At 49.8% G+C, this 26,523-nt stretch overlaps 1 protein-coding gene across 20 annotated transcripts in view; it reads left to right on the top strand.

Annotated features, from left to right (window-relative positions):
* The window catches only part of APBB2 (amyloid beta precursor protein binding family B member 2), a 365,427-nt gene that overhangs the window by 332,112 nt on the left and 6,792 nt on the right, over nt 1–26,523 (top strand). For 18 of the 20 annotated variants that reach the window (XM_064584403.1, XM_064584412.1, XM_064584409.1 and 15 more), the window contains 6 exons: nt 15,520–15,634; nt 17,738–17,825; nt 18,684–18,767; nt 20,427–20,542; nt 22,229–22,408; nt 25,168–25,388. In XM_064584403.1, coding sequence (XP_064440473.1) covers nt 15,520–15,634; nt 17,738–17,825; nt 18,684–18,767; nt 20,427–20,542; nt 22,229–22,408; nt 25,168–25,388 — 804 coding nt within the window. The remainder of the gene's footprint in view (nt 1–15,519; nt 15,635–17,737; nt 17,826–18,683; nt 18,768–20,426; nt 20,543–22,228; nt 22,409–25,167; nt 25,389–26,523) is intronic. The other 2 variants (XM_045881268.3, XM_045881267.3) reach the window with 1 other exon arrangement.

Below are 26,523 nucleotides of genomic sequence, written 5' to 3'. Positions count from 1 at the left end.
TGTATTATAAAGTTGACTCCTGCTAAGATAGCCCAGTCCCTCTGGAATGTTCTGTGGTGCTTCATGGTGCAGCCGTTCGTACTTCCTCTGCTTCGGTGGATATGGAAATGTGTTGTCCGGGGTCTTTTCCCTAAATGATAAGCAAACCTTTATTTCTTTTAGAGTACAAATATAAAGAAAATTATCTGGGGAGTTGGTAAGTCTTGATAGAAATCAGTGTACAGTGGAAATTTATATATTGATTTCTTCAGGGGCAGAGGAGCTGTTTTTCATTTAGACAAATGTTCTGAAGAAGGAATCCAGTTAGGGACTCTGGAAACATTATTGTTGTTTCTGCTGGAGATGATCAACGTATAGATTTGCCTCACTTCGAATAGAGTCACAAGAGATTGATTATCTTTTCAGAACTCTCCTCCTGCCCATTCACATGAAATAGTTTCAGATGACATGAAAACGGAATGTGAGCTCAAGTCATTTTCAAAGTGCCATGTGTGGTAAACAACAGCAGGAGAAAACGAAATCCAGCCAACTCCCTATTATGCCCAGCATCATTGCCTTAGGTTCTTACCAACATGATCAGGAGTAAGGGGGCGGGGGGAAGTTCTTTGTTTACTCTATTTAGTTATTCTTTCATTCATTCAAAAATATGTATTGATCACGTGGCACTATGCCAGGCAGCGGTGAGCAAATACTTAAGGTAGTGAGTCAACACAGCAGGAAAAGTTCCGGCTCCCACAGATTTCCCCTTTTCTGTGGGGTAGAAGGAAGAGCAATAAAAAAGCAGAGTAGTTTTAGATGGCTGCAGGGGTTGGCAATGACTGGGTCGCCCAGAGGGGTTTTCTGGAGGTGATGACAGTAAGGAGGAATCCTCCCTAGGAGACTTGGGCGCAGACGGGATCCAGGCAGTGGGAAGAGTGAGCACAGGAGTTCCAAGGTAGAAACAGGCATGTGTGTTTTGAGCACAGAAGGATGGGAGTGTGGCTGGAGCCCAGCAGGCTGTGGGTGAGGCAGGAAGTGGGGTCAGAGAGAGACGGACGGGGAGTTTGGGAGGGGATCATAAGCAGGGCAGCAACAGGATAACTGACTGCTCAGTAAAGGATGAAACCCTCAGCCTTTGCCTGGGAAGGTTATTTCGACCGAACAGAGCACTTACTTTTTGTCACCGGGTCCAACAGTGGTGGAACCAAAAATCCAATAGGATGGAGATAGGAGTAGAGAGCTGAGACCACCTGTCTTCATCGAGGGGTAGGTCCTGAGGAGAGTGCATTAATTGGGAGAGAGGCGGGCTCGGTCAGGAGCCAGGTGCTCTAGAACCAAGAGCCATGGGGAAGAGACGGGCAAGCGGACCCGCTGGTTCCATCTGAAGATCCACCACTTTCTTTTGGTGGGGGTGTTGAGCAAGTTAAATTCCTTGCCATCTTGGATTCCCTGTTTGTAAAATGAGTCGTTGATGCTCCCCTGCAGGGTTATCGGGTGGCTTGGCGATAACGTATACCAAGAACAGAGCCTGGGTGGGCAGCAGATTCAATAAAACGGGCGCCATTGTGGTGCTTTTGTTATTAATCAGTCATGCTTAGTGTTGATGTCTGTTTTTGTGGAGGTATTACCGAGTGTACAGAATATCAGGAATACTTGTCTCCAGATGGAAGTTTCCAAAATTCAAATGATCAAATGTCTTGGCTCTTTGTTTTGGCTACACCAGCACTCTGTCTCCACAAAGAAACGGGGATTGGCTACATAGTGATAGCCCTAAATCCTCTTGAAAATTTAGAAACAGATTTAAGAATGTGCCTTCCCCGAAAGAGGCCCTCCGCATGGCCTGGTGTGTGGAACGGAAGAAAATTCACCCACAGACTCACCATGGTTTTAACTGGGACTCTTGCCTATATCCTGCTGGTACTTTATGTCCCAGTGGCACTTCTTGCATGGAAACCACTTTTCCAGCGTAGACCTGTCTTCTTCCCGCTTCTTTGTCAGTCAGAGAGGAGCCTTCTGGGTCTCAAGTAGTTTTTTGTTTTTCCACCCTTACTTTCAGGAAGGAAGTCAGCCCATGGTTTCACAATTCAGGTATAATTTATGTAATTTTGTCCTTTGATTATGCCCTAAACTTTATACCTTGAAACCATAACGTGGCATGAGTTCTTTCCCACTTGAGACCTCAATATAAGTTGTATGTGTATTCTCTTTTCACAGATATTCAGAGAAGCAAGTCTGTTTTGTTGTTGTTGTTGTTGTTTTACTGTAATACAGCCCAGATGAAAGCAGACACTTGTGAATTCTTGCTCTCTTCAAACATGGACTTAAAAAAAAAAACAAAAAACTCATTTCCTGGTTCCTCTCAAATATCCCTTTTCCCCTCATTAGTAAGCTGACTGGTAACTATTGTGTCTTCTTTCCAGCGGCATGAGAAAGTCCTTTGTTTAGAGGAATGTGCCTTGAATTTCAATAACCTTACACCGCTTTAGATCCTCATCTTCACACTTACTCTTGTTGGAGCTCTGACTCCCTGCATCTGCAGGTTAACAGGCTGTGTGATGCTGGGAGGCAAGAGCAAGGAGGTGGGAAGGGAAGTAGCTTGCAAAGTAAGGCACGCTCATCAAAGACAGGTGCTTCTGTCACCCTTTGGTCCTGAGAAGGACAGAACCTTTTCCTGAGCTGAATTCTCTGAAACTCCAGACACCAGATGGTAAATCTGCATAAATCCAGAATTCACTTCAGTTCAGAGATCTTTAACTGCAGGATATGGATTTGAAGGGGGTCTGTGAATGAGTTCCAGGCATTATTGAACTTTCTCCCCATCCTGCTAAGGTTGTGCATAAAACTGTGGGTTCTTGCACATTTCTTTCTGGGGTATTTTCATCAGATTCCAAAAGGTTCCGTGATCCAAAACAGGTTAGGAAACTTCCTCGTGGCAGACCTCTCTGTCACTCAAAACTGGTTGGCATACCGCTCAGCACGCACATCGAGCCCACGTTGTGTGCCATCACACTGTGAGCCTTATGGATTAATGGGTGTAATCCCCGTGGCACTCTTAGGGGATGAGTGCCGCTCTTGTTCCCATTTTACAGATGAATAAACTGAAGAACAAAGAGGCTAAGGGCCTTGACCTAGGGCAAACAACTAAGAAATGTCAGGGAGAAGAAACAAAAAAAACCTTGAAGCTAAGGGGAAAAAACAGACCTCGAGGTTCGGGAGTGGGTGTGAGAGTTTTCATGACATAAAGTTTTATAGCTTTTGCTTCATTGTCGTGTGGAGAACGCTCGTCTGTGCTGGTGCTCCCGAGGCTCAAAAGATCCCCAGTGATGAAAGATGCATTAAAAAGGAGCATGAAACGGAGTTCTGCAAAAACGGAGCGAGAAGCACACTGGCAAGTCTTGGCTCTACGTGCTCAGTTTGTGAAAAGTAGAAGGTCGTGCATTGCATATGAAGTAGGTGGCCGTGCAGGGGGAAGAGGGGACGCATCCTCCTCCAAAAAGCTGGAGCAGACATTGTCATTCTGGCGTGCTGTTTATTTTGAGGAATTTCCTATTCATTTGGATGCCCACTTACACATGCCAAGTAGTTCTGTTATTTCAGGCTTCTTTTAATGAAAACATTGCCAATTACTCCCACGTTCATTTTCCCAAGAAATAGCCGCCGAGAGCATACTGATCAGGCAGCCCTTGGGCGTGTGGCTGGTGTGGAATTAATCCTGGAGTTTAATTCCTCCCACCGCGTTTACAAAGAGAGAAGAGCAAGCTTGCGCCTGGCGCTGCATTTACCCTTCTTCACTCTCGGAAGGGTGCGCCTCCTGCAGAAGCCTGGCCTTGGGCTGATGGTTTCTTCCTGGCAAATTTATAAGGTGTTAAATCAGTGAAGTAGCTGCCACTTTGACTCTTCTGCATTTTCTGAAAGACATCTCAAAGATCGCTCTGAAGTCCCTATTTATGGCTGGCTTTTACTTCCACACTTGAATCAAGCAGTGTCTATTAACCCCGAAAGAATGAACCTTGTTAAAAGTTTGCAGTATCATTTTTCCAAGTTCTGCCTTCAGGGAAAAACACCGTGGCTACATATCGAGGCTGTTTCCTTAAGTGGATCGCTAGTAATGGATCTGATTTAAAATATCCAAGGCTTCAATAATAATTATACTCAAAAGAAGAAACTGTATTCTCAGGTCTCTAGATTAAAGGTTATCAGGCAAAGTTTTTGCCATACAGTAGGCAGAGGCTTTTTATTAAGAGTAAAAAATTAAAAGCATCTGGTATAAATGGAAAGCTAGCCAAAGAAAAGCTACCAGCTCATTCTTTTTTGTTGTAAGTCAAAGGGTTTTAACAAATCCTCTGCTGATAAAAATCTGAGCACTAGATGATTCCTAAACCATCTGATCTAAAATGAGAAACCAAGACTCAGAGAGGTTAAGAGGCTTATTTACCTTGCATTCATTCAACATGGGACTAGGATCCAGGTCTTTGGATCCTTTGGTGATGATCTGAAATTGCATCCATAGACTAACTTTGACAGAGAGACGTGAGCAGGAAGTGACTTCCCCTCATCCTATGGTAAACGGTGCCCAACAAATCTGAGGAGAGGGCCACAGTATTCCCCCCCACACCTCCTATCCTGCGGAGACATTTCTCTTCCAGTGCCACCCAGCAGGATGCAGCTGAGACCTGAGACCATCAGCTGACTTAGCGATGCTTACTGAAACCAGGTGGTTTATCTCACCATGTTATGTGCCAGGTGTCCGTACCCTTTTTCGCTGACAAGGAAGCAGGTTTGAAGGGACATACCACGTAACACAGTGTGCCTGGCACATAGAGGAGGCCCGGGGAAAAGAGACGGTAAGGACTGCACCCCAGGGAACATGGCTCCCAACGGGCTTGGAACACGGCTCTGTCTACATGCTCCCCCTAGCGGACCTCTTTCGGGAATTGTCATCCTCCTTCTCCCCCTACAGTAGTAGTTTAACAGCCCAAGGAAAGGGAGGGAGGTGCCCCCCTGCATCTGAAGCCCCAGGTTCTTGGCCAAGTCTTTTGCCCCTACCCTGAACACCCATGCATTATAACCAGCTGGGTCATTCAGGAGGCAGACTGTGAGGTGATCCTGCTGGACTGCGAAGGACTATGGGGTACCCATCGTGGGTGCATCGTAAGAAGACCAGGAGTGGAGAGTCGTGCAGACCTACAGTCAAACCCTGACCTCACCGTGTACTAGCTGTGTGACCTTCGTGAAGTTCTTCAACCTCTCTCAGCTTGGTTTCTTCTTAATCAGTGAGAACAGTAGAACTTACCCAGTTGGGTTGCTGTTTGGGCAACACGGAGCCAGAGCTCAGGAAGGGCTGGTTTCTTGGGAGTATGACTGTGGTGGTCGGGTGTGGCCGCGAGCTGTCGCCTGCGCTGGGGTGTGCTCAGCAGAGTGTGTCCCTGAAACGGCGAGGTAGATGTTTGCGTAGCTGTAGTACGAAGTCACACGTGCTTGCTGTATAATATTCAAACAAACGTATTAAATAAATCCTCCATGAGCCCCTCCTCCAGATGACAGCTGCCAATTTGGATGTTATGTTTTTCCAGATTTTTTACTATGCGGATATTAAAATCCCCAAACTTTTGTTTGTCACGAGTCCATATATCTGCGATCTGGGTTGTTGGCTTGTTTGGTCCCCCCCCCCCCCCTTAATAATAGCTTGCGGTCATTGTCCTGTATCAGGCCGTCCAGCTCTGCCTTCCTGCTGTAGGACTCGGCTTGCTGTCTCACCCCGTGATTAGCTCCCCTCTCCGCAGGGCCCTGCTGGCTGCTGTGGGACCCCGGCCGCAGGGCGCAGGCAAGAGCAGGTTTCGGTGAAGGTTGGGTTTCTTCCTTTCCTTCTCATGATCCGGTGCTCCCTGCCTCTGCAGTCCCCTTGCTGTATGTTCACCTGCATGCATGTGACCAGCCCGGGCGCTCGGTGATCCTCGGGCCCTTTCACACGGGCTGTGACAAGACCAGAAGGGAATGGGGAGCACTCCGGGTCAGGAGGTTAAGTGATTTCGTCGGGGTCACCCTGGCGCCTCAGGGCAGCTCTGGGAGAGAAACTCGAAGCATTCGGCCCCCAAACCCCAAATGGCTCTGTGCCCCTTTCCCCTTCCACTCCTCTCTTCCCTGGCACATCTAATCCCTCACCCTACTGGCCCTCCCACGTCCCACCTCTGCCCTTGACTTCTGCTGCCCCTGCTCTGCCGCCTCCTCATGATGCATTTGAGGGAAAATACCAAGGTGCTAATGTTGTGACTCAATTAATAGAATATCAGAAGTTAGGAAAAACAGGTAAGGCTGTTTCCACGTCATTGTTTCTGTACATTTTTTTTTTACTGGGAGCAGGTGGAGCTGGAAGATGAAGACACGGGCTTTGCCAGTGTTTACTGCAAACAGTTTCCTGCATTTGCCTGTGGTATTTTAAGCTTGATTACCTCCCCCGGTTGATATGTTGCCTCTAAACTCAGCTGGCATCTCTTGGCTTCATCGTAACGTGGCTCAAAATACACGCTTCTGTGTGACAGAGCTCAGCTAAAATAAGCCCCGAAAGGCTATTCGTTGCAGCCGAGTTGGGGAATAAGATGAGATGTCAGTGCTCAGAGTCGCTGTTAACGGGACGGTTTCATTTCGTGGATGCCGTGTGAATGCTAACGTGTTGTTTCTGCTCTGTTCCCTCATGCCTGCCCGGATTCAGAGAGAGGTAACCAACCGATTTTCACTTCTCCCTCCTCGTCGGTGTCTTAAGTGTCTGGCAAAGCTCACTTGCTTTCTCCATGCCGTGTTGCCACTGCGAAAGCCATCATTGTCTTTGAGAGGCATACCTTTGTTCTCTTTAACCTTTTATCATCATCATTCTTATGTGTCCTCATTTAAAACAGAGTATGGAATTGCATCTGGGTCCCTGACCCCACATTGCCTTTGACCCTGTTTGGGGACAGTGATGGGCAGGGTGATTAGGTATAGCTGGAATGTGGCCACTCTCACTAATGGCTGGGAGGCATCGAATCCACATGCTGGGGAGGAAGTGTGATTAGAAATATTAAAGTTGCGTCAGGCTTTTTGTGCTCCTTGAAGAGTTCATAATAGGACTTGATTAAGTTATATATTCTCTAGAGTTTCATTGGGGAGGGTTGGCTCTAGGCTAACAGCCGGAAGGACTGAGTCCATTTCAATCTCGATTATTAGCCAAAAGATACGGAATTCTTCTCCTCCTTTCCCACATCTAAATGAGCATAACTATGGAAAGGATACGACTCTGAAGCGAAAGGCAGGCATTTGTACCTCCGATGTGTGTGTTTCTGGCGCTCCGAACGTCAGCCTGTCCAGTTGGTTGACTGGGGGCTTTAAGCTCCACTCTTCCACAGCTTTAACAGTTAGGTAAAGCTCCACTTTTTGATGGAGAAAGAAAGTTTTGAAACTCCTCTTTTTGAAAGAATGGTCATGGTTACTGCTTGGCAAAGTGAAGAGAGACAAGCAGTCGCCTGTTTGTGTTGGGATCCGTTTCGGTGAACTCCTGCCCAGTTGGAGTCAAGCCGTCTCCATTGGCGGTGGCCATTTTCCCTCCTCAGGATAAGCTGATTTCCGTGCTCAGTGGTGAGGAGGGGAAAGGGAGACAGCATTGACTGGGTGGGTAACACTTCCAGGGATCAGTCTTCCCGAGGGTATGGTTAGGAGAATTTGCAAACTTGATTGACGCGTTCATTACCTTTGAGGAGGCTTTAGCCTCTCTGGAAGGGGTGGAAGCATCCAGAGGATGAGGAATGTGAGCTCCCTCATCTTAAATAATGAGAGGTCCTGTCTGAGCCAATGGTGAGAATATTTTCAGATGTTTGGCAATTTCTCCCCTCTGTATTTATTCCGGTCTCCTCCCTGGGGAGAGGTCACTCTGAATATTAAATTAACAGCAAGACTCTGTTCTCGAGAGGGCTACGAATTCTGGTCTGCCAAGGCCACCTGGATTATTTGCAGGTAGAATTTCTAATCTGTTTACACAGCTTATGTGTCTCCCAGAAGCGCCTGGTGAAGGATTCCCTGTGGAGAATGTGTGTTTACCCAGGTGATGAGTTACTGGGATGCCCTCTGAAGGGGCGCTTAGCATCTGCTTCAGCTTGCAAAGGAGAAAGTGAGTTGAGTTGACAAAGCTAGAGCGTGAGCTTTGTGAGGTTAGTGCCTACTGACATGCCACTGGGTAAAACTGAAAAAACAAAAGCAGAACAAAACAAAAAATCAAGTGTGTGTGTTATACATTCTGGATTGACCGTCCAGGAAGATGACTTTCTCATCTCCTTCCTCTTCTCTCCTCCCACCCCCAAAATGAGATTGTCAGAGTACAATCAGAAGGTCAGAGCAGTTAGGCAAAGAAGAGCAAACAGTCTTGAGAATAGGATTCCTTCTCCCTCCAGACCCTGTGCAGGTGAAACAAAGTGGAGATAAAGCGCTCTGTCAGAAAGGGCTAGAAATGTAATGTTTGGGTCAGATGTGTTTGTTGCCGTTTGTCCTTACTTGCGTGTGCGTCCTGTCCCCTGCAGCAGTAACGGACGGCTGTGGTGGCTTTTACACCTTCTACAGAAAGATGAGCCGGGAAGAAAGGGTCTGTAGGTACATTTCAGCGAGTCTCAATATAATTCATACGAATGCAAATATTTACTAAACATCTCTCATGGATAAGGAGACAGAATATCAAAGGGGGCCTTTTTTCTTTTGACTTTTTCCTCATTGGTAATGACAACTACTGTTAACCGAATGCCTGTCATGTGCTAGCCTTCACAAATTCCCAGCATCAGACAGCACGGATTTGACGTGAGCAAACACGGATTATGTGGAAGACATTGTCTTTTTGTGGCGCCTGGGTAAGGAACGCTAGCAGAGGAGATTTGGTGAGAGTCTGCATGGAAGGGAGGCTCCTAGAAAAGAGGGCACAGAGTTCTTCCCAGGCAAGCCTGGGCTGTCCTGCAGCTGACGGGGTCCGCTCCTTCTGGGCTGCTTCAGAAGGCAAAGCTTGATCCCACAAGCCGAAGTTGCAGGAGGCAAGTTGCAGTTCATCATTTAGAAAAAACTATATATTTTGGCTCACCAGGAGCATTCCTGCAGTGGAACAGGCTGATTCGTTAAGTAAATAAGATTTCATATCACTGAAATATTCTAGGTCCCACATCTCTGGGCTCCTGTGGACAGGGCTTTGAAATGTTGGCCTGGCTAACTCCACTAAGAGGTCTGTAGGTGCCACATAAATTCCTTTCCAGGAGAGAGAAACAAAAGCAAATTCCATTTATGTAAAGGGGTTGCAGGGTAGAGATCTAGGGAAAGGGTGAATAGTTCTGTCTTGGCTCTTTTTAAATAGAACCCATTTGAATAAAGAATCGTTTCTTCATTCATTCCCTAAAGATGGATTAAGCCCCTACAGGGCGGTTAAAATGCTGTTCAGCTGAGAACAATGAAAGCATTCTTTTGTCCTTTTTCCTTGCCATTAAGAAATTTGAGACTGTCGTGTAAGATGTTTAGCACTGACATTTTTCCCTGACAGAACTGGAGGCTGGTCCTCTGGGGGAATAATTACCAGGGAGAACAGCGAAAGGATAGGAACAGAGAGAGTGGGAAACACAAGGGCTCAGTAAACAAATGGCGAAAGGTAGTTGATTCCTGGTGCTCACTTCTGTGAGAGTTTAAGGAAGGGACACAGAGAGGTACAGCTAGAAACCTTCCACTTCCTGGTTTTTAAAGGAGACATGGTGATCCCCGTGACTGCAAGAAATAAGTGGGGCACGGCTCCGTGTGTGGGGAGCAAGGGGGGACTGGACCAGAGCCTTTCTAAGCAAACGGCTTCTCATCCAGCGTTGTAAAGGGAGCACGCCAGAGCAAAGGACAAACGTGGTCCTTGCTGCTGAGTGTCAGACAGAATGTCTCAGACAGGCATCTAGAAGAATGTGTTGGAAAAAAATAGGAGCTGTGTTCTGACTGGACCTCAGAGATCATTTGGGCCAGCTTTGTGGGTTGAAAGGAACACACTGAAGCCCGGGAGGAGGCATGACCACTGGGATGCCTGGTCAACTGGGGGAAGGCGTACGGGCCCATCTGAGCCCATCTGAGCTGAGCTGTGGGAGCCAGGTAGCTGCAGCCCCAGGGCTCCTGGCGGCGCTGAGGAAAGAAGTGGTGGGCAGGAGAGCGTGGAGGGCTCTGTAGGCGAAGGTTCCTAAAACGCCCCGGCAGCAGGCCGACCCTCACCCTCACACAGTTTCAGAGCCACCGCGGGCGCCGCCTGGCTGTGTGATGCTCCGTGGCACCTGGTGTTTTCCTCCCAAATTCACATGTGTGGCCCTAAACTGGTCGCAGCCTTTTAGGTTTGCAGTCTGTCGGGAACACTGTAGCTGTGGAGGTTTCTCGTCCCGCTCAGAATACAGGAAGATCTCTAGAAAAGGTCAGATTGCTCTTACATGTTAGCCTGGAGGTCTTACAGAATCCTGACACTGATTGGAAAAATTCTCTCTGAAAGGCTGAGTTGGGCAACGTTTTGATCGTTGTTGAAACTGGATGATGGGACATGGGGACTGTCCTCTCTACTTCTGTGTGTATTTGAGAGGTCCCAGAATGAGAAGTTTAGGGGGGAAAAATAGGCAGATGTACTGTGTTCTTGGAACTCCCACAGTCCTCAGTCTCCTGAAGCTGGGACCCAAGCTCCCCCCTCCGGGGAAGAGACCCAGGAGGCCAAGGTCACCACAGACCTCCCTCCCCTCCTGTGGCTAAGACCAAATGGCCAGTCTCCTGCCGCACGGCCTCCACAGCCAGCCCTGGGGTTTTCTCCTGAAACCCTCTTTTTTTGATGCCTTTGGAACCAGCCTGTCCCCGACGCTCTTTCTCTACCCTTTCATTGGGCCCTCTGCCTCTACTAGGCCTTTAAATGCCTCTCTTTTCCGGTCCAGGCCTCATTTTGTCTTTTCTCATTCTCTACGCTCTCATCTGCTGCCCTGACTGCAGCTGTCCCCCGGGTCTGTGTCTCCAGCCCAGACCACAGGCCCGAGCTCACAGACCAAGTGTCCACGTGCTTGGTGGGCCCTGCCATCGGGTGGCCCTTAGGCACCTGGCACTCGTGAGCTTCCTTCACCAAATCCCCCCCCTCCTCCCGGCCCCATCGCGAGGGCACTGAGTTGGCCCAGCAGGGACCTGCGAGTTATTCTGGGTTCTCCCTCTCATCTGCCACATCCATCCTTCCAGTCCCTCCTTTCCCTGTGTCTCCTCTACCCTGTTCTCCCAGATGCTAACTTAGCCTGCTTCGGGCTCATCGTCTCACCTGGGCACTGAGCAGCAACCGCCCCCGTGGGCGCCTCCCTCGACCCACATTATCCTACCCAAAGAAACTTTTTAAAACACATATTATACGGGGTCACGTGCCGTATCACAAGGCTCAGAGGGCCAGGTGGCTGCCAGGGCACAGATGCAGCCTCCCCGCGGTCCCACCTTGGCCCCTCGCCCCCGGGCCTCAGCGTCTGCATAGGACCACAGTTCTCCCGAACACTCTGTGGACTCTCTTACCTCCGTGCCTTTGCTCATGCTCACTGAACCTTCTCTGAACCATCCACTGCCCTTCTCACCCTGCTGAGGTCCTTATGATACTTAAAGATGCACCTCCAATCTCACTGGGCGCCTGTATCCTTAGTGGGCTTCCCAGGCTGAACCTTGTCTGTGTTTGCCTGGCACGTAATAGTGGCTCAGAAGGCATCTGCGGAAGGGAAGGGAATTTTTTTTTTAAATATAAGTCTTTAATCGTATCTAGTTTAGTGAGAATATAAAGCCTGCTGGCAGCTATCTTAGTCCGATGGCTGTTTTAAAAAATTATGACAAACAGTGGCTCAAAGCAACACGGATTTATTCTCCTACGGTTCTGGAGATCAGAAATCTAAAATGAGTGTCCCCGGTGTAATCACGCATCAGCAGGGCTAAAGACTCCCGAGAAGAGCCGTTTCCTTGCCTTTTCCAGCTTTCAGAGGCTGCCCGCTTTCCTTGGCTGGTGGCCCCTGCTCCCATTTTGTCCCTTAGGAGCCAAGTCCTTCTTTCCCTTGTAATTGTGTTGGGCCCAGCCAGAGAATTCAGGATAACAGCCCCATCTCAAGATCTTTAATGTAATCACCTTTTGCCATGTGAGGTGACCCATTCACCGATTCTAGGAACTAGGCTGTGAACATCTTAGAAGGGTCCTCGTTCTGTCTCCTAGAGCAGCCTTTTTCAGAGATGAGGTGCCGAGCTTTTGAAACACCAGTTAAGCAGTGTTTGGGTTTCATTCTGAATAAGGATGAAATTAGATCAGCCATGCATTTCATTGCACACAAAGGAAGTTGTTCAACTTGCCTCTGCCCCAGGTCTGAAAGGAAGGACTCGCTGCCTCTTCCAGATCCCCGTGTAGGGTGTTTAGCCTGGCTCGGGACAGGTCTCGGGGGAATCACATAAGAGAGACGTGCCAGTCGCTTGACCTCCAGTGAGGCGAGAACTCCTGTTTTTTCCTGGGAAGCCCATGAAAGCCCTGGAGGGCTAGTTGCAGGACTCACTCGCTGTCAGGAACTGACAGATTCCTACCTCCCTGATCTATGAGCCTGGTACCTGAGCGGCGACAGGAAAAGACAAAGCTGTAAAAAAGAATTGTCAGGATCCCCCAGACAAAGCCTGCGGCCGCCAAGCTCCTCCTTTGGGAAGATGTGGGTTCCAGATTGTTGCCTTAGGCATTAATCGCTTTCCCTGGAGCCAGAAGAAAATGAAGATTAATAATAATAATTTTTTTAAAAAAATTACTCCTCAGGGGCTGCATATGAAAGAACAGAGGGCACAGAGCTGCAGTTTGATACGATGATCCATGGCTTCTAGATCAGGGCTGGTTCCATCTCCCGGATGGTAACCTTGCAGGTGCTACCCTTGCAGGCTGGCCGGCAGTCCCGAAGAGCAGGCTCGGTCTTGGAAGCTTACCTCATCCAATGTCAGAGCTGGACAGGAACCTTGGAAATCATGTTTCTCAACTCTCTCACTTGGAGATGAGCTTAGACTCCATTGCCCAAGGTTGTGTAGCTCAGTGGACTCAGGAATGAGATAAGAACAAAAAGGAGGGTGTGACAAGCTCTTATTTATCCTTTGTGCTGCAGAATTAAATACTGTAAGTGTTTAGACACAAGCAAGGTCCTGGGGCCCAGCGGGCCAAGCAGGCTTTTGAGCTGGATGGACCATACAGAGTGGATGGGGCAGGGTCTGTCAGATAGTTTGAGGAGACCAGGGAGGGGTCACCAAGCGAGGGGAGATACCATGAGTGGAGACCTGCCTTTCCAGAACAGAGGGGAGAGCTCCGTGGTTGGAATAAGGGTGCTGGAAGAGTAGGTGGGACAAATTCTAGAACTCTAGAAATCCAGACAGGTTTTGGACTTCATGTGAGTGATCATAGACCCAAAGAGATTTGGCCTCAGAGAAATGGCAGCTGAACATAGAATTTTGAAGGAAGATGCTTGTGTATGATGAGACACCACATATATTCCTTTAGGATCCATCTAGGAAAGAAGAACCCAGAGAGTTGGGGGCCAGAAACAGGGCTTTCCTTGAGCGTGGTCTCCAGAAGGGAGGCCTTCTTTCATTTCCTTTTTAAATAATATGTTGTCTTGATGGTGGTTGAGACTAGAATGGGAAGGCCTTAGGAACACAGTGTAGAACAAGACTGTGCTCACCCCTGAGTCTGGGCCCAGCTCCTCGCCCAGACCTACCCCCCTCAGCCCACAGTCCTGAAGACTGTTGGCACCTCTGGGGCGCCTGGGTGGCTCAGTTGGTTAAGCGACTGCCTTCGACTCAGGTCATGATCCTGGAGTCCCTGGATTGAGTCCCGCATCGGGCTCCCAGCTCAGCAGGGAGTCTGCTTCTCCCTCTGACCCTCCTCCCTCTCATGCTCTCTGTCTCTCATTGTCTCTCTCGCAAATAAATAAAATCTTTAAAAAAAAAAAATTATAAAAAAAAGACTGTTGGCACCTCTGACCAAGAGCCAGCTTACCCGCAGGAAATTGGGATGCAGCCCCTATTCCTAAAGGAGGAAGGAGCACTCGGTTAGTATTTGTATGGCCAGGCCCAGACTGGGTACTGGGGGTAACTACGGTCCAGATCATCTTCACAGAGCTTCAAGGCGTCGGGAATACAAACTCATAAACATACTGACGTACCCGGTGGTGACGGCAGTGTGTCCGGGTTGCCATGGCATCGCTGGGAAGGATGCCCGCCCAGCTCTGAGTCCCGCACCGCGACAAGGGCGAAAAGACAGTGCGAGCACACGTAGGGAGAATGCCTGAGAGGTGGTAAGGCTGCAAGGGAGGATGAGTTCAGGACCTTTTCAGGAGGTAAAACAGGCCAAACGTGGGGAGTTGGGGGGGAGGATGGGGGAGGCTGGAAGGCCTCTGGGTTCTAGCCTGGAGGACACCAACCGAGATGGAGGATGAGGAAGGAGAGGGTTGTGGGGGGAGCAGGTATTGAAGCAGGTGTGGACAGGCTGAGGCTGAAGTGCCCTGACCTGCATCCCGGCTTGGGGAGCCCCACCGCGCATGGCACACGACACGGGGCAGGCTGACCTCCTCTGTCTTCACGATGGCAAGATCCCTATGCCTCCCCAAAGAAGCCAAGGATACCTTGAGGAAAGTGGTTATCATTGTCTGAACAGACCGCCAGTTCTTTTCGTTAAGAGGAATCCTTAAAAGCCCATTCATCTGCAATGATGTTTACAGTGTCCTGGCTTAAGCAACATCTACAAAGAAATCTTTGTGATCCAGATGGGTAGACCCGGGCATGTATTCTTCTTAAACACTTTGATCTTTAAACCACTGTCCTCCGATAATACGGTGAGAACTTGAGTCGTACGGCCCGGGTACCGTCCCAGTCATTATCCCTGTCTTCGGTCAAGCAGATGCTCAAGTCCAGCGCCAGACACCCACTCCCCGAGGTATGTGAGCTCTCAGCTCTCAGCAGAGAGGGAGCCGCCACTGTCCCCCTGAGCTCTGGAGCGGAGCGCCACTGGACGGGGTCAAATGCCTTTGATGGGATCTCAGTCTGTGCTGCGTCCTTGGGCAGGCCACCCGGGGACCACCCGTCCCCTTGCTCCAGCGGCTGGGGGTCTGCTCATTCTCCGGGCACGTTTACACATCAGAGCCTCTCATTCTGCCCCCACTGCACCACCACGCTTGTCACAGTTCTCTTCTATAATCACAGTATTTGTTGTTACTCGAGATAGAAGGCTCATAAAAAATACCGGTTTTTGTTAGGGGCTGTAAGAGATTCCAGGAGCTCAGGGCCCTGACTTTGGGAAACATTGTAGTTATTTTACTCAGCAACGAATTCTCAAATCCATGGAGTTGTCCCTCTGTTTTTTAGGTAGCTGTTGAAGTTTGAATTTTGTTTTAAACATCGCATACATACTCTGTTTACCGCTGACCTGCTGGCTGCTTGCTCAGCTAACACTTGTAACTAGAACGTGTGCTGTTAGAGGTTCCTTTTCTAATGCACTGATAAATGTTGTTTGCACAGAGATTTTGCTTATGTAGCAAGAGACAAAGATACAAGAATTTTGAAATGTCATGTGTTTCGATGTGACACACCAGCAAAAGCCATCGCCACAAGTCTCCACGAAATCTGTTCCAAGGTAAGGTGGGTCAGGACGCAGTGGTGCGTCTCTCTGTCTTTTCTCGCCACCTGAGCAGGGAAGCAGGTGTGGTCTGGGTCTCACGCTGATGACGTTCTGCGGCTTAGGCAGAGTCACGGAGCCTCAGAATGAGGACAGGCAGCTGGGCATCGCCGGACCGGCCCCCCCTCCTTCCCTCCAGCAGAGCAGTCCTGACAGAAACATCCCCATCCTCTGCCTGGGACCTCTGTTGACCTCCATTAACAGGGTTTTGTAGTTTTCAGGAGACTGTGCTATTAATCAGCAGCTCTGGCTGTTCTAGAGTTCATCTTTGCGTAGATCTGAAATCACCCTCTCTAGAACCTCCACGTAGTTACGTGAGATGTGTGATCTATAGCAACAGAGAAAGATTCCTCCATTTTAGTCTCTTTGCCCGGCCAGCCCTTTAGTGTTTGAAGACATCTGAAGCTGCTGGCTGTTCCTGTACGTTTGGGGGTGCTAGATAGCTCTCTGTCCAGTCTTCCTGCTCCTGTCTTCCTCCTTTCTCCAGAAGCCCCATCTCTTTTGGGTCCCAAGGTTACGAGGCTCCTACCCCTCTTCTCCTGCATACTCTAGTGGGGTCCCCCTGAAGGAACACAGTGTCCCATGGGCAAGCCAGTGGAGAAAAGACCACGGGCCACTCTGTCCCTTGACCTCCAAGGAGTACAGTACAGGGGTGATTGATGTTTTTAGCAACCACATCACCTGCCGGCTTGTGTTCAAATAGCTGTTGGCCAGATCCCCAGGGCGCTGTCATGGATGTCCTGCGGCCAGGCCTTTCCACTCCCCAGACTGACTTAATCTGAACATGGGACTTGGCCGTCAACTCTGCTGGATGTCACCTTTCTAGTTTGAGGCGGATGCCGAGACCCGGCCTTGTGACAGTGCTCCCTCAGCTCCCTGCCCAGGCTGTAGCCCGGTGTCTGAGCAGCAGAAGCAAAGCAGGTGCCAGCCACGTTTCCTAAGGGATGGGTAGGAGCTGGGACCGGTCTGCTGCTCTAATCCCGGCGACCACCCTCTATCCCACTCTGGCGTCGACAGGCCCGTGCAGCGCGCGTCCTCCTTGTCCCTGCCTTCATTCAGTCACGGCAGCCGATAGCTCGGAACGCCATTTACGTGCCAGGTACTGTTCTGAGAACACAGCAGAGACTAAACGGGGGGAGAAAATCTTTGTCCTTGTGGAGCTTGTGTTCTCGTGTCAAGCCGCCAGAACACGGCCTAGCACAGAGGAAGTGCTCGGTGAAATGTATGGCTGTTGTTGGTAGTGGCCCTCTGGCCCGCCGTCCCAGGCACGGACCGCGAGAGGGCTGGCGGGGGGCTCTGGGCCCGAAGCGACTTCTGTTCCGCCTGGAATGCAAAGCTTGGGGCTGGGAATGAAGGTGTGACTGACTTGGGGGGTCACCGAAGGGGGGCGTTCTTTCAGTCCCTAAACCAACAGCACTGAGCGAAGAGGAGCGAAAGGTGATGCTCATGGCCCCTCGCAGCAGACCACCAATTCAGTAGCCAGCTGACGGATTTGGGAACAGTCCTGATAGCAGCGAATATTTCCGAGCGCTGACACTGAATCCTCAGAACCGACATAACATTATCACTGGGGACGTAAATACTAGGATTCCCAGGTGCGAAGAAGAAATGAGGCACAAGAGGTCGGGTGACTGGCCCAAGGTCACACAGCTAGTATGTAGCGAAGGTGGGATTTGAACCTACAAACACTATCCCCAGAGCCCTGAAAAGAGTGTTCAGCTTTCAGGAGCAATGGGAAAAGCCCGTTGCTGTGGGCAACCGTGGGCCAGCAGAGGGTATCTGTTTGGGTTGTTTCACTAGAGGCGGGAGCCTGCTGAATGGAGGAATCATTTCCGAGCAATCAGGAGACTGCAACTCGGAGGGATAGTCCCTCGCCTGTTACCCCTGGGGAAAGGAGCATAGTTCTCAAAACAGCTCAGCGATACAGGGGTGGGAAGTCAGGCCGTAGACTGAAGCCTGTTTGACTCGGAAGCCAGGTCAGCTCAGACCCTCGCCTGGCGGGAATAGCTGAAGACATGGGGTCTGTAGCCACGGACCGCAGGTGTGTTTTCTCTTCTTCAGATTATGGCCGAACGGAAGAATGCCAAAGCCCTGGCCTGCAGCTCCTTACAGGAAAGAGCCAATGTGAACCTCGACGTGCCCTTACAAGGTAGGTCAGCGGCGGCCGCTCTCCTCATGCTGGCGCCGTCCCGCGGTCCGTCCTAGTCAGAGCCAGAGGCCCTTCCCTGCTTCCTGAGAAGCCATGCTCAAGCCAACAGATGCTCGCTGAGCAAGCACCAGGGGTCCTCCTGGGCACAGAGTTAATGTTGTGTCAATAGGATGAGGCACAAAAGGCCAGGATGAGTCTTCTTGTTCCTGGACAAGATGAAAGAATATTACCTTTAGTGGTTTTGTAGCTCAGGTACAGCGTGGGATAAGAACCAGCTAGTTTAAAAATATATGGGTTGATGTGGGGAAAAAAATGTTGTTCTTAAGTATAATGATGAATGTTAAGCAGACTTACTCTGGTAATTGTTTTTGCAATATATGCAAATATCAAGTCACCGAGTTGTACACCTGAAACACAGAATGCTCTCTGTCGGGACAGTTATACCTCTGTCGTAAAATAAAAATACAGATATTTGGGGGGTTTCTGTGTAGTTCCTCCTCGTGCCTCTGTGCCCTGAGTGATGAGGTCTTCCCTGGGCATCAAGCAGGCCATCAGAAGCCGGTGCTCAGCATGTGTCAGATGGTGGCGGCTCGAATGCACGCGGTGCCCTCGGCGCTCCCCCGCGCCTCCCCTGCCAGAAGGGAAGGCTGACCGGGATTTCGGTGGGCTGGGGGGGCCCCGGCGTCTGCTGGGAGAGAGGCTCTTCTCCCAGCACGGGAGCTGCCTCTTCCTCTGAAGCGGGGCGCCGTGGCGCAGGGGAGGGGGCCCCCGGCCGTCCAGACCATACGCAGAGCGGCGGCTGTGTAGACGTGTGTGCTGGGACCATGGCGAAAGATCTGTTGCTTTTGCTCTCTGTAGTAGATTTTCCGACACCAAAGACTGAGCTGGTGCAGAGGTTCCACGTGTGGTACTTGGGCATGTTACCCGTCGACAAGCCAGTCGGTACGTGCAGCACTTACGTCCTTTCCCTGTGCGAGTGTTCGGGAGCCCGTGGGGGGAGCCCCCCCTGCCCGGAGGGAGGGGGCTGTTCTGTCCCCTTTCCTGGTCTTGAATCAGGCCCCTGCCCTGTGAGCAGCCACAGCACGTAAACGGTCCTGATCAGAAGAGCAATAGGGGACAGGCTAAGCTGCTCGGTCATCTTGTCCGCAGAACGGAGGGACTCGAACGAGGCAGACACATAGTTCTCATTCACGCAGCTGTCCCGAGACGCGTGATCCAGGGCTCTGGAGGGCTCTGCTCTTCTCAGAGGGAGCTTCCGTCTCTGGGGCCGGGGTGCCTGCTCTGGTCCTTGTTGACCACTGGGCAGGGGGAAAAGGCTGAGGGAGCCCTTGTGCTTTCCTTTTCAGGGGTGACCCCAAAGCAGCACAGCCCGCAGTCAACTCCCATCCCAGGGGTTAGAACTTACCAAGCTGACAGGAGGCTGGGAGATGGAGCCTTTCCCTGGGTAGAAAAGGCTGAGGAGAAATCAGAACCCTCATGCCCTGCTTGGGAGAAATGGTACAGCTGCTTTGGAAAAAAGTCCGGCAGGTCAAACACACAGTTACCACTGGACTCAGCAGTTCTGCTCCTGGGCATATCCCCAAGCGAAATTAAAACATCCGTCCACACAAACATTCGCAGCTACACTTATTCATCATAGTCAGAAAGTGGGAACAAATGTCCGTCAACTGACAAAACAGATTAATAAAATGTGATCCTGCCAAAAAATAAAATAAAACTGTGATGCCGCCATACCGTGTGATTTTATTTGGTGGTAAAGAGGCATCAAGTACTGACATGTGCTACAACATGGATCAGCCTAGAAGACAGGATGCCGCACGACAGCGGCCAGAACCAAAGAACCACGTACTGTGTGATTCCATGTGTACGAAACGTCAAGAAGAGACAGCCCTCTGGAGATAGAAATTGAATCAGTAATTGCCTAGGACCAGGGGGCTGGGAAGAACTAGATGGTGACCCCGAAAATGTACAGGGTTTCTTTTCGGGGTGATAAAAATGTTCTAAAATTGATTGTGGCGATGGTTGCACCACTCTGTGAATACACTACAAACTCGCACATGGTACACTTCAGATGAGTAAATCGTATGTGATTTACCCACCCCCACCCCCCCACACACTGCCAACACTCAGCCGGAGGGCCCCTTGCACAGTGCATCCTGCTCACGTACAAGGCCTTCCACACTTGGCCTCGTTTAAGTGGCAAAGTAAGGTGGAGGAAGATTGGGGTATTCTAGCGAGTGCTGGCTTCTGTTCTGTTCCTCTTCCCAAGGCTCCTTGCTTAGGAAGAGGTAACATTTGTTTAAGTACTATCTATATACTCGGGGCTAGAGACTCTTTGGAGAGAAAGTAGCACCGTGGTCCAGTTAGACTGGACATCACCCACTACACCTCTCCAGGGGTTCTCATGACCCTTCTTTCTGTTGAAAAAGCTGGCATTTTTTTTTTTCTTTTAAGCAATGAAATGCTCAAAATGTCTTCTGGGGCTACAAAAAAAAAGAAAAAAGATCCGTTTGGGTGTAGCTGCTACTGGGTGATTTGGGCCCACGCTGGAGAGTGATAAATGGCTTTAGGACCTTGTTCAGCAATCTGTTCCATCCACAGGAATGGATACTCTGAACAATGCCATAGAAAATCTTATGACCTCATCCAACAAGGAGGATTGGCCGTCGGTGAACATGAATGTGGCAGATGCTACTGTGACCGTCATCAGTGAAAAGGTGAGCAGGATCGGACATGGGGTTGGTCTGTGTGGGTTACGGTAATCTCCCGTGAAACACAGACACGTAGCCAAGGCTTGACCTTTGGGGGGTGGGGGGCAGGGGGAGGGGTGGTTATGCTTAATTGTGAGTAAGATGCCTGCATTTTTAAAAAAACAGCTTTTTTTTCTGCCTTTGTGTCTGGATCTCTGCATCACTGTGCTTTTCTTTGAACTAAGAAGCTTCTCTCCTGGTGCTCCCAATTCTTTCTTCCTCTTGCGCCCCAGAGATGGAAATCATTTGCTAGAGGTACCTGTATGACACCGTCAGTCACTCCTTGCAGGGTTTGGTTTTCTGGCTACTCTCCAGGCTTCAGTGTGGACCGGGCTCTTTGTCTGGAGTTGGGGCGCAGGAGCTGCTTCGGTTGTGGGAGGTCCTGGGGTTTGTTCTGTCAGGAGCAGCAGGGGCTGATGGTCATTGAGAGAGGCCAGCATTAGCCTCAGACCAGACTGTCCCAATTTTATGGTTGAGGAAACTGAGGCACAAGGAGATCGAATAAGTGTCTGTGGTCACAACAGCTAGAAGCAGCAAGTTCAGGATTCAGTCCAGCAGTCTGCTCCAGACTCCTGACCCCTTTTCAGTTCTCCCTCTGTGAGGCACCTGTCATGGAAAGACCCCAAGGCATTGGCGTGCTCTTGATTCTGTCCACGGGGAGCTCACTTTTGAGCCCAATGCACCTTCGCAGAAGGAGTTAGGAGTCAGATGCTCACTGACCCTGCCTCTCAGCCTGCCAGGCTGGATCTTCTTAAGTCTTTAAACGTGTCACGCCCTTTTCTCCCTCAGCATCTGCAAGTGCTGCCCCCTCTGTGCCCACCCCCCCCACCCCGCCCGACCCTTACCCGGATCTCAGCCTAAACCTCCTAAACATCGTTTCTCCCAAGAAAACTTCATGGCGCCTCAGGCTCCTTTCATTTGCTATAAAAGAATTCTGTAGCACCTGAGTGAATATTTAGTAAGTCAAGAGTTAATGATCCAAAAGTCAACATTCTGGATGTGTTTACTAATTCAAAAATTGCATATGGTTGCTGCAGAGGATGTGGTGTTCATAAGAATGAATTCCGAACATTTCTTTACCCTGCATCATATGGATACCATATGGACACCAGTTTGGGGAGGGGGGGAGTGATTTGGCAGCTTTTCTACACGGTTTTAGATAGAAATACGATTCAGCGTACTATTTAGCATGGGAAGGAGAACCGGACGAAAAGAGATGCCGTGGCTCATTTTCTCTTGGTGCCCTGAGGTTTCCAGCGGGTTCGCCTGGCCGAACGGGTTTTGGGCCGCCGGGTGCCCTGTGTGAGCAAAGCCTACCGAGTTTGCGTGACCCCCTGCTGCCCACCGTGGACGCCCAGGCCCGCAGTGTGGTAGCCAGAGAACAGAACACACGCGACCGCAGCGAAGTTCGGAGCAGACTAAATGTCAGTGAGACGCCCGCATAGCAGGGGTGGCCTCTCCAGACACATTTAGAAACTCGCCTTTCTAGAAAAATACGAGTGCTTGCTAAATCCAGGCAAGCTATATATTTTTAATGCCAGTGTCTCTCTGCTCCGCTCCGGCCTTGATTCTGCGGTTTAAGGAATGAGCCCGTTTAGTAGGACTGTTGCCCGGCTTCACAGAGAGCGGGCTGCTCAACAGCGTGTCTTGCAGAATGAAGAGGAAGTCTTGGTGGAGTGCCGCGTGCGATTCCTGTCCTTCATGGGCGTCGGGAAGGATGTCCATACGTTTGCCTTCATCATGGACACCGGGAACCAGCGCTTCGAGTGCCATGTGTTCTGGTGCGAGCCTAACGCGGGTAACGTGTCGGAGGCAGTGCAGGCCGCCTGCATGGTGAGTGGTCCCTGCGGGGCGCTGCCGCGGCTCTGCGCCTCTGCTCTCGTGCTGTGTGCAGGAAATCAGGGCGGAGCTCCTCATTTGAAGGAAAATAGGTCTCCTCTCTAAAGGGACGCTCTGCTGGGTCGCGCCCCCAGTCCTGCGGACGCGATCCGTCGTGGCGAGCAGTTGGCCATCTCAGTGGCCAAGGGCGCCGACAGGAAGCCGGGCCGATGGAGCCGCATTCTGTAGGGACTCTGGTACCCCTGACAGCAGGGATCGTCAAATCTGCAGATTGGAGGAGTCTTATTTCTCGATCCCTGATTAACTTCAGTATACGGTCAGGAAATGTTGGGCGTGTAGGAGTTGGTGCTCTTTAGAACCAGCTTAGGACTTAAGAAATGCAGTGGGTTGAATGATTTGTATTTCAGATAGTTGGTTTCAGCACGTCGGTCTTATATATTTAATTTGTATCTGTGAACTTAGTCCTTACAACGACCATTTGTAGGGTGGTTAGTTCTGTTTTATTTATGAGGACACAGAGGCTCAGAGGAAAGGTGATAAGAGACAAAGCCTGCGTTCAGCCCCGAGTTTTTCAGGTGACACAGCCACGCTCTTTATACCACATATAGGATTTCAAACAAAAATACCTCATTCTTCATTCTGCAAATATCCTTTGAGCACCTATGATGCTGGGCACTGAAAAAGTTCTATTTTTTTTTTAAGATGTTATTTATTTATTTGACAGAGAGAGACACAGCGAGGGAGGGAACACAAGCAGGGGGAGTGGGAGAGGGAGAAGCAGGCTCCCCGCCGAGCAGGGAGCCCGATGCGGGGCTCGATCCCAGGATCCTGGGATCATGACCTGAGCCGAAGGCAGACGCCTAATGACTGAGCCACCGAGGCGCCCCAAAAAAGTTCTAGAAAAACTGAGGGAACAGTATGAATGTAGGCATCAAGACCTGGGGTGGGTGCGAATTCTTAGCAGCAGCAAGTTGGATAGCTGGAACTGAGAAAAGGATGTGACGTCATGCCAGCGTGTTTATCTTCAGCGAACATTGTTAAGCAGGAGTGATGAATTGATACTGGGTTTTAAAAGCATACTCCCCCAAAAAGAGAGACTAGAGGAGGGGATGGGTTGAAAGGACAATGGCCAGGAAGCCATTATACTGGTCCACACCTGGGTTCCGGAGGGTCTAAACCAGGAGTGTGGCAGTGGAGTAAGCAGGAGCAGATGCCTTGGGACGTGGTAGAGAATCGCCTGGCTGGGGATGAGCAATACTGAATGTGAAGCACCGGTTCTTCATTTAATTCAACCCACCGTTCATGGGCTGGACTCTGGAAAGTTCGAGTGAGATCCGATCCTTGCATTACAGAGCTTAGCTACAGGGGGAGACACGTGAGCCAGTTGTGGTGTAAAAGTGCTGTGAGTAAAAGTATAAGACCACACTGGACTGAGAGGTGGCCAGGAGGAAAAAGACGCAGAGACCCTGAAAGTCGACCAAGGTCTGACAGGGAAGGGGTAGTTCAAAGCACAACAGTAAGGGGGTTTGCTTCTTATTTTATGGGGGAGGGAAACTCACACATTTTTTAGACTGAGGGAAATGAGCTAGCAAAGCTGGATTGAAATGGGGGTCATAGGGGCGCCTGGGTGGCTTAAGCATCTGCCTTCGGCTCAGGTCATGATCCCAGGGTCCTGCGATCGGGCCTGCGTCGGGCTCCCTGCTCAGCAGGGGGGTCTGCTTCTCCCTCTCTCTCAAATAAATAAAATCTTTAAAAAAAAAAAAAAAAGAAAAGAAAAGAAATGGGGGTCAGATATACAGTTGGGGCAAGGTCTTGGTGGTAGATTAAGAGCCTAGGGCTGGGGTTTAGCCTCCTCACTGGGTCACGGTGACTTCGAGACTAGCCAGACGCTAGGGGTCCAGGAGAAGCAGGTGGTGTTGAGGGAGGCAGCAGGAGTTCCCTGTTGTTTCCACGTGGTAAACACGCAGTTGCCGGGTGAAGAATGAAGCAGAGGATGAGCTGGGCTCTAGATGGCCAAGGCGAGGCACGGGGAAGGGAGCCAGCTGACTTAAAGGACACCTTTGAGTGGAGAGGGGAGGGAAGGAGGGAAGGCAAGAGCCGGTGCGGGGTGCTCATGGGCTGGCGTCCTTCTGCCCTCAGGCCTTTGTCAAGTGCCGTGGAGCCGGGAGGCTAGTAACTCAGATCTGCCCACAAGAGAAGGGGCGGGGGGGGGGGGGGGCTGGGGCTGGCAGAGCTGGTAGAGGGGTCCAGGTGGACCCCCGAACCCAGCATGGGAGACTGAGACGGGATGAAGACAATGAAAGCATCCAGTCAAGCAAAAATGGAGGATGACTATTTAGGTATTTCATGAAATTGAAAAAGGATCATAACAGATGGTTTTAGTCGTAAAATGAATGGCTTTCAGCCTTAATTGTACATTTTAAATGCTGGTGACAATTAAATAATTAGCTTTATCACTGGTTACAGTTTGTTTTCTGATTCCCAGACTCATTTTCTAAGAAACAATTTTTACTCATTTACTTACGATTTTAATTGCAATAGGGAGGCCAGCTGAAGCAGCTCGGCCAATCCAGTATAAAGGCGCACTGATAACATCACACTCTTTACACTCAGATCCCAGCATTTCTGACTCAGTGGCTTTCCTCTGGAGTCCGATCTGCATGAATCTCTGTCTGAACTATCTGCGCGTGAATTTATACCATCTGAAATACCTGTGGTGTTGACCCACTCTTTTGAATCTACTTAATTTTTAGGCATCTTTTGCAGTGTGTGGTATAGGCCCAGCTGAAGATATTTTGGTGAAATTTAGGAGAGAGGGAGCCTGCCTGAAATTCATCAGGTGCAGTTTTGACTCACACTGGACACACCTCCCAGGAGAGATTCCTAGTCCAGTGCACCATGATGCGACAGCTGCCCGTTTACAGATCTGTGCTTTGGAACTGTGTGGTCTGGGTTGTGGTGCAGACCTAGCAAGGTACCTTACGCAGAGGAAACGAGAAATCCTTTCTTGGATGACTGGTCGAAAGGGGCTAGTTCTATAACCTCTGGGCTTTGTGACTCGGGAGTCCTACCTGGAGTTCATGCTTCCCGTGGGGAAGCATCAGCCTGTTTCACACTGTACTAAAGAACCTATTGATGTTTAAGTAGAGTTTAAAAAAATCAGCCATGGAATCAATTATTTTAAAGTGCTTGGATTAAGAAGAAACGTATTTGGTAAATTTTAACCTTCGTATCTAATTTTGAAGAATTGCTTATCTTCTCATTAATATAAAAGCAGGTGGATTGTGTTTCATTTCTGAAGGAGGGAAACTGGTGCCAACAGCGCTAATGGACAGTTAAAACCCATTAGGATTTAGGGGCTTCTGGCTGGCTCGGTCGGCAGAGCATGCAACTCTTGATCTTGGGGTCATGAATTCGAGATTACTTAAAATTTTGAAACCCATTAGGATTTAGACTTGCAGATAAAATGTATCCTGAAATCTGTACACATCCTTCTGTTTTGTTAAAGCAAGAAACAGGAAAGGGACCGAACATTTCTGAACGCCTTCAGTGTTGCTAGGCGTTTTCGGCATTCTGCAAGGATTCCTTAATCGTAACGGCCTCTGTGAAGGTCCCAGCTTTGTGCCATTTTACATGGAAGCAACTGAGGGTGAGAGATTGAGTACCTTGCTTGGGTCATACAGTTCACGTAAGTGATAGAGCCCAGATTCAGACTGTGCCCTTTCTACTGTGTTGTCTCCCAGTTAGCCCTGAGCACTCACCTCATGTACAGAGTTGTACCTGTCTCCCACAAAACTCGAATATTGTCTGGCCCGATCCTTTTCCTTTTCATTAGCTCTTTGACTTTTAGGTATATTAATTACAGCCTATCCATATAGAGAACAAGTAGAGGGTGGAGAAGGATGGCAAAAGCCACCACACCTTTGTTGAGCCGAATGATCTTTTTTTCCCCGAGATCGAGACCTGAGCTGAGATCAAGAGTCGGATGCTTAACCGACTGAGCCACCCACGTGCCCCAAGCCTAATGATTTTTTTTTTTAAAGATTTTATTTATTTATTTGAGAGGGAGAGAATGAGAGAGAACACATGAGAGGGGGGAGGGTCAGAGG

Source organism: Mirounga angustirostris, unplaced genomic scaffold (genome assembly GCF_029215605.1).
Source record: "Mirounga angustirostris isolate CCGP_5_RB_7025 unplaced genomic scaffold, mMirAng1.0.hap1 SCAF_2, whole genome shotgun sequence".
Taxonomy (NCBI): domain Eukaryota; kingdom Metazoa; phylum Chordata; class Mammalia; order Carnivora; family Phocidae; genus Mirounga; species Mirounga angustirostris.
This window is presented reverse-complemented; position numbering and strand designations above follow the sequence as displayed.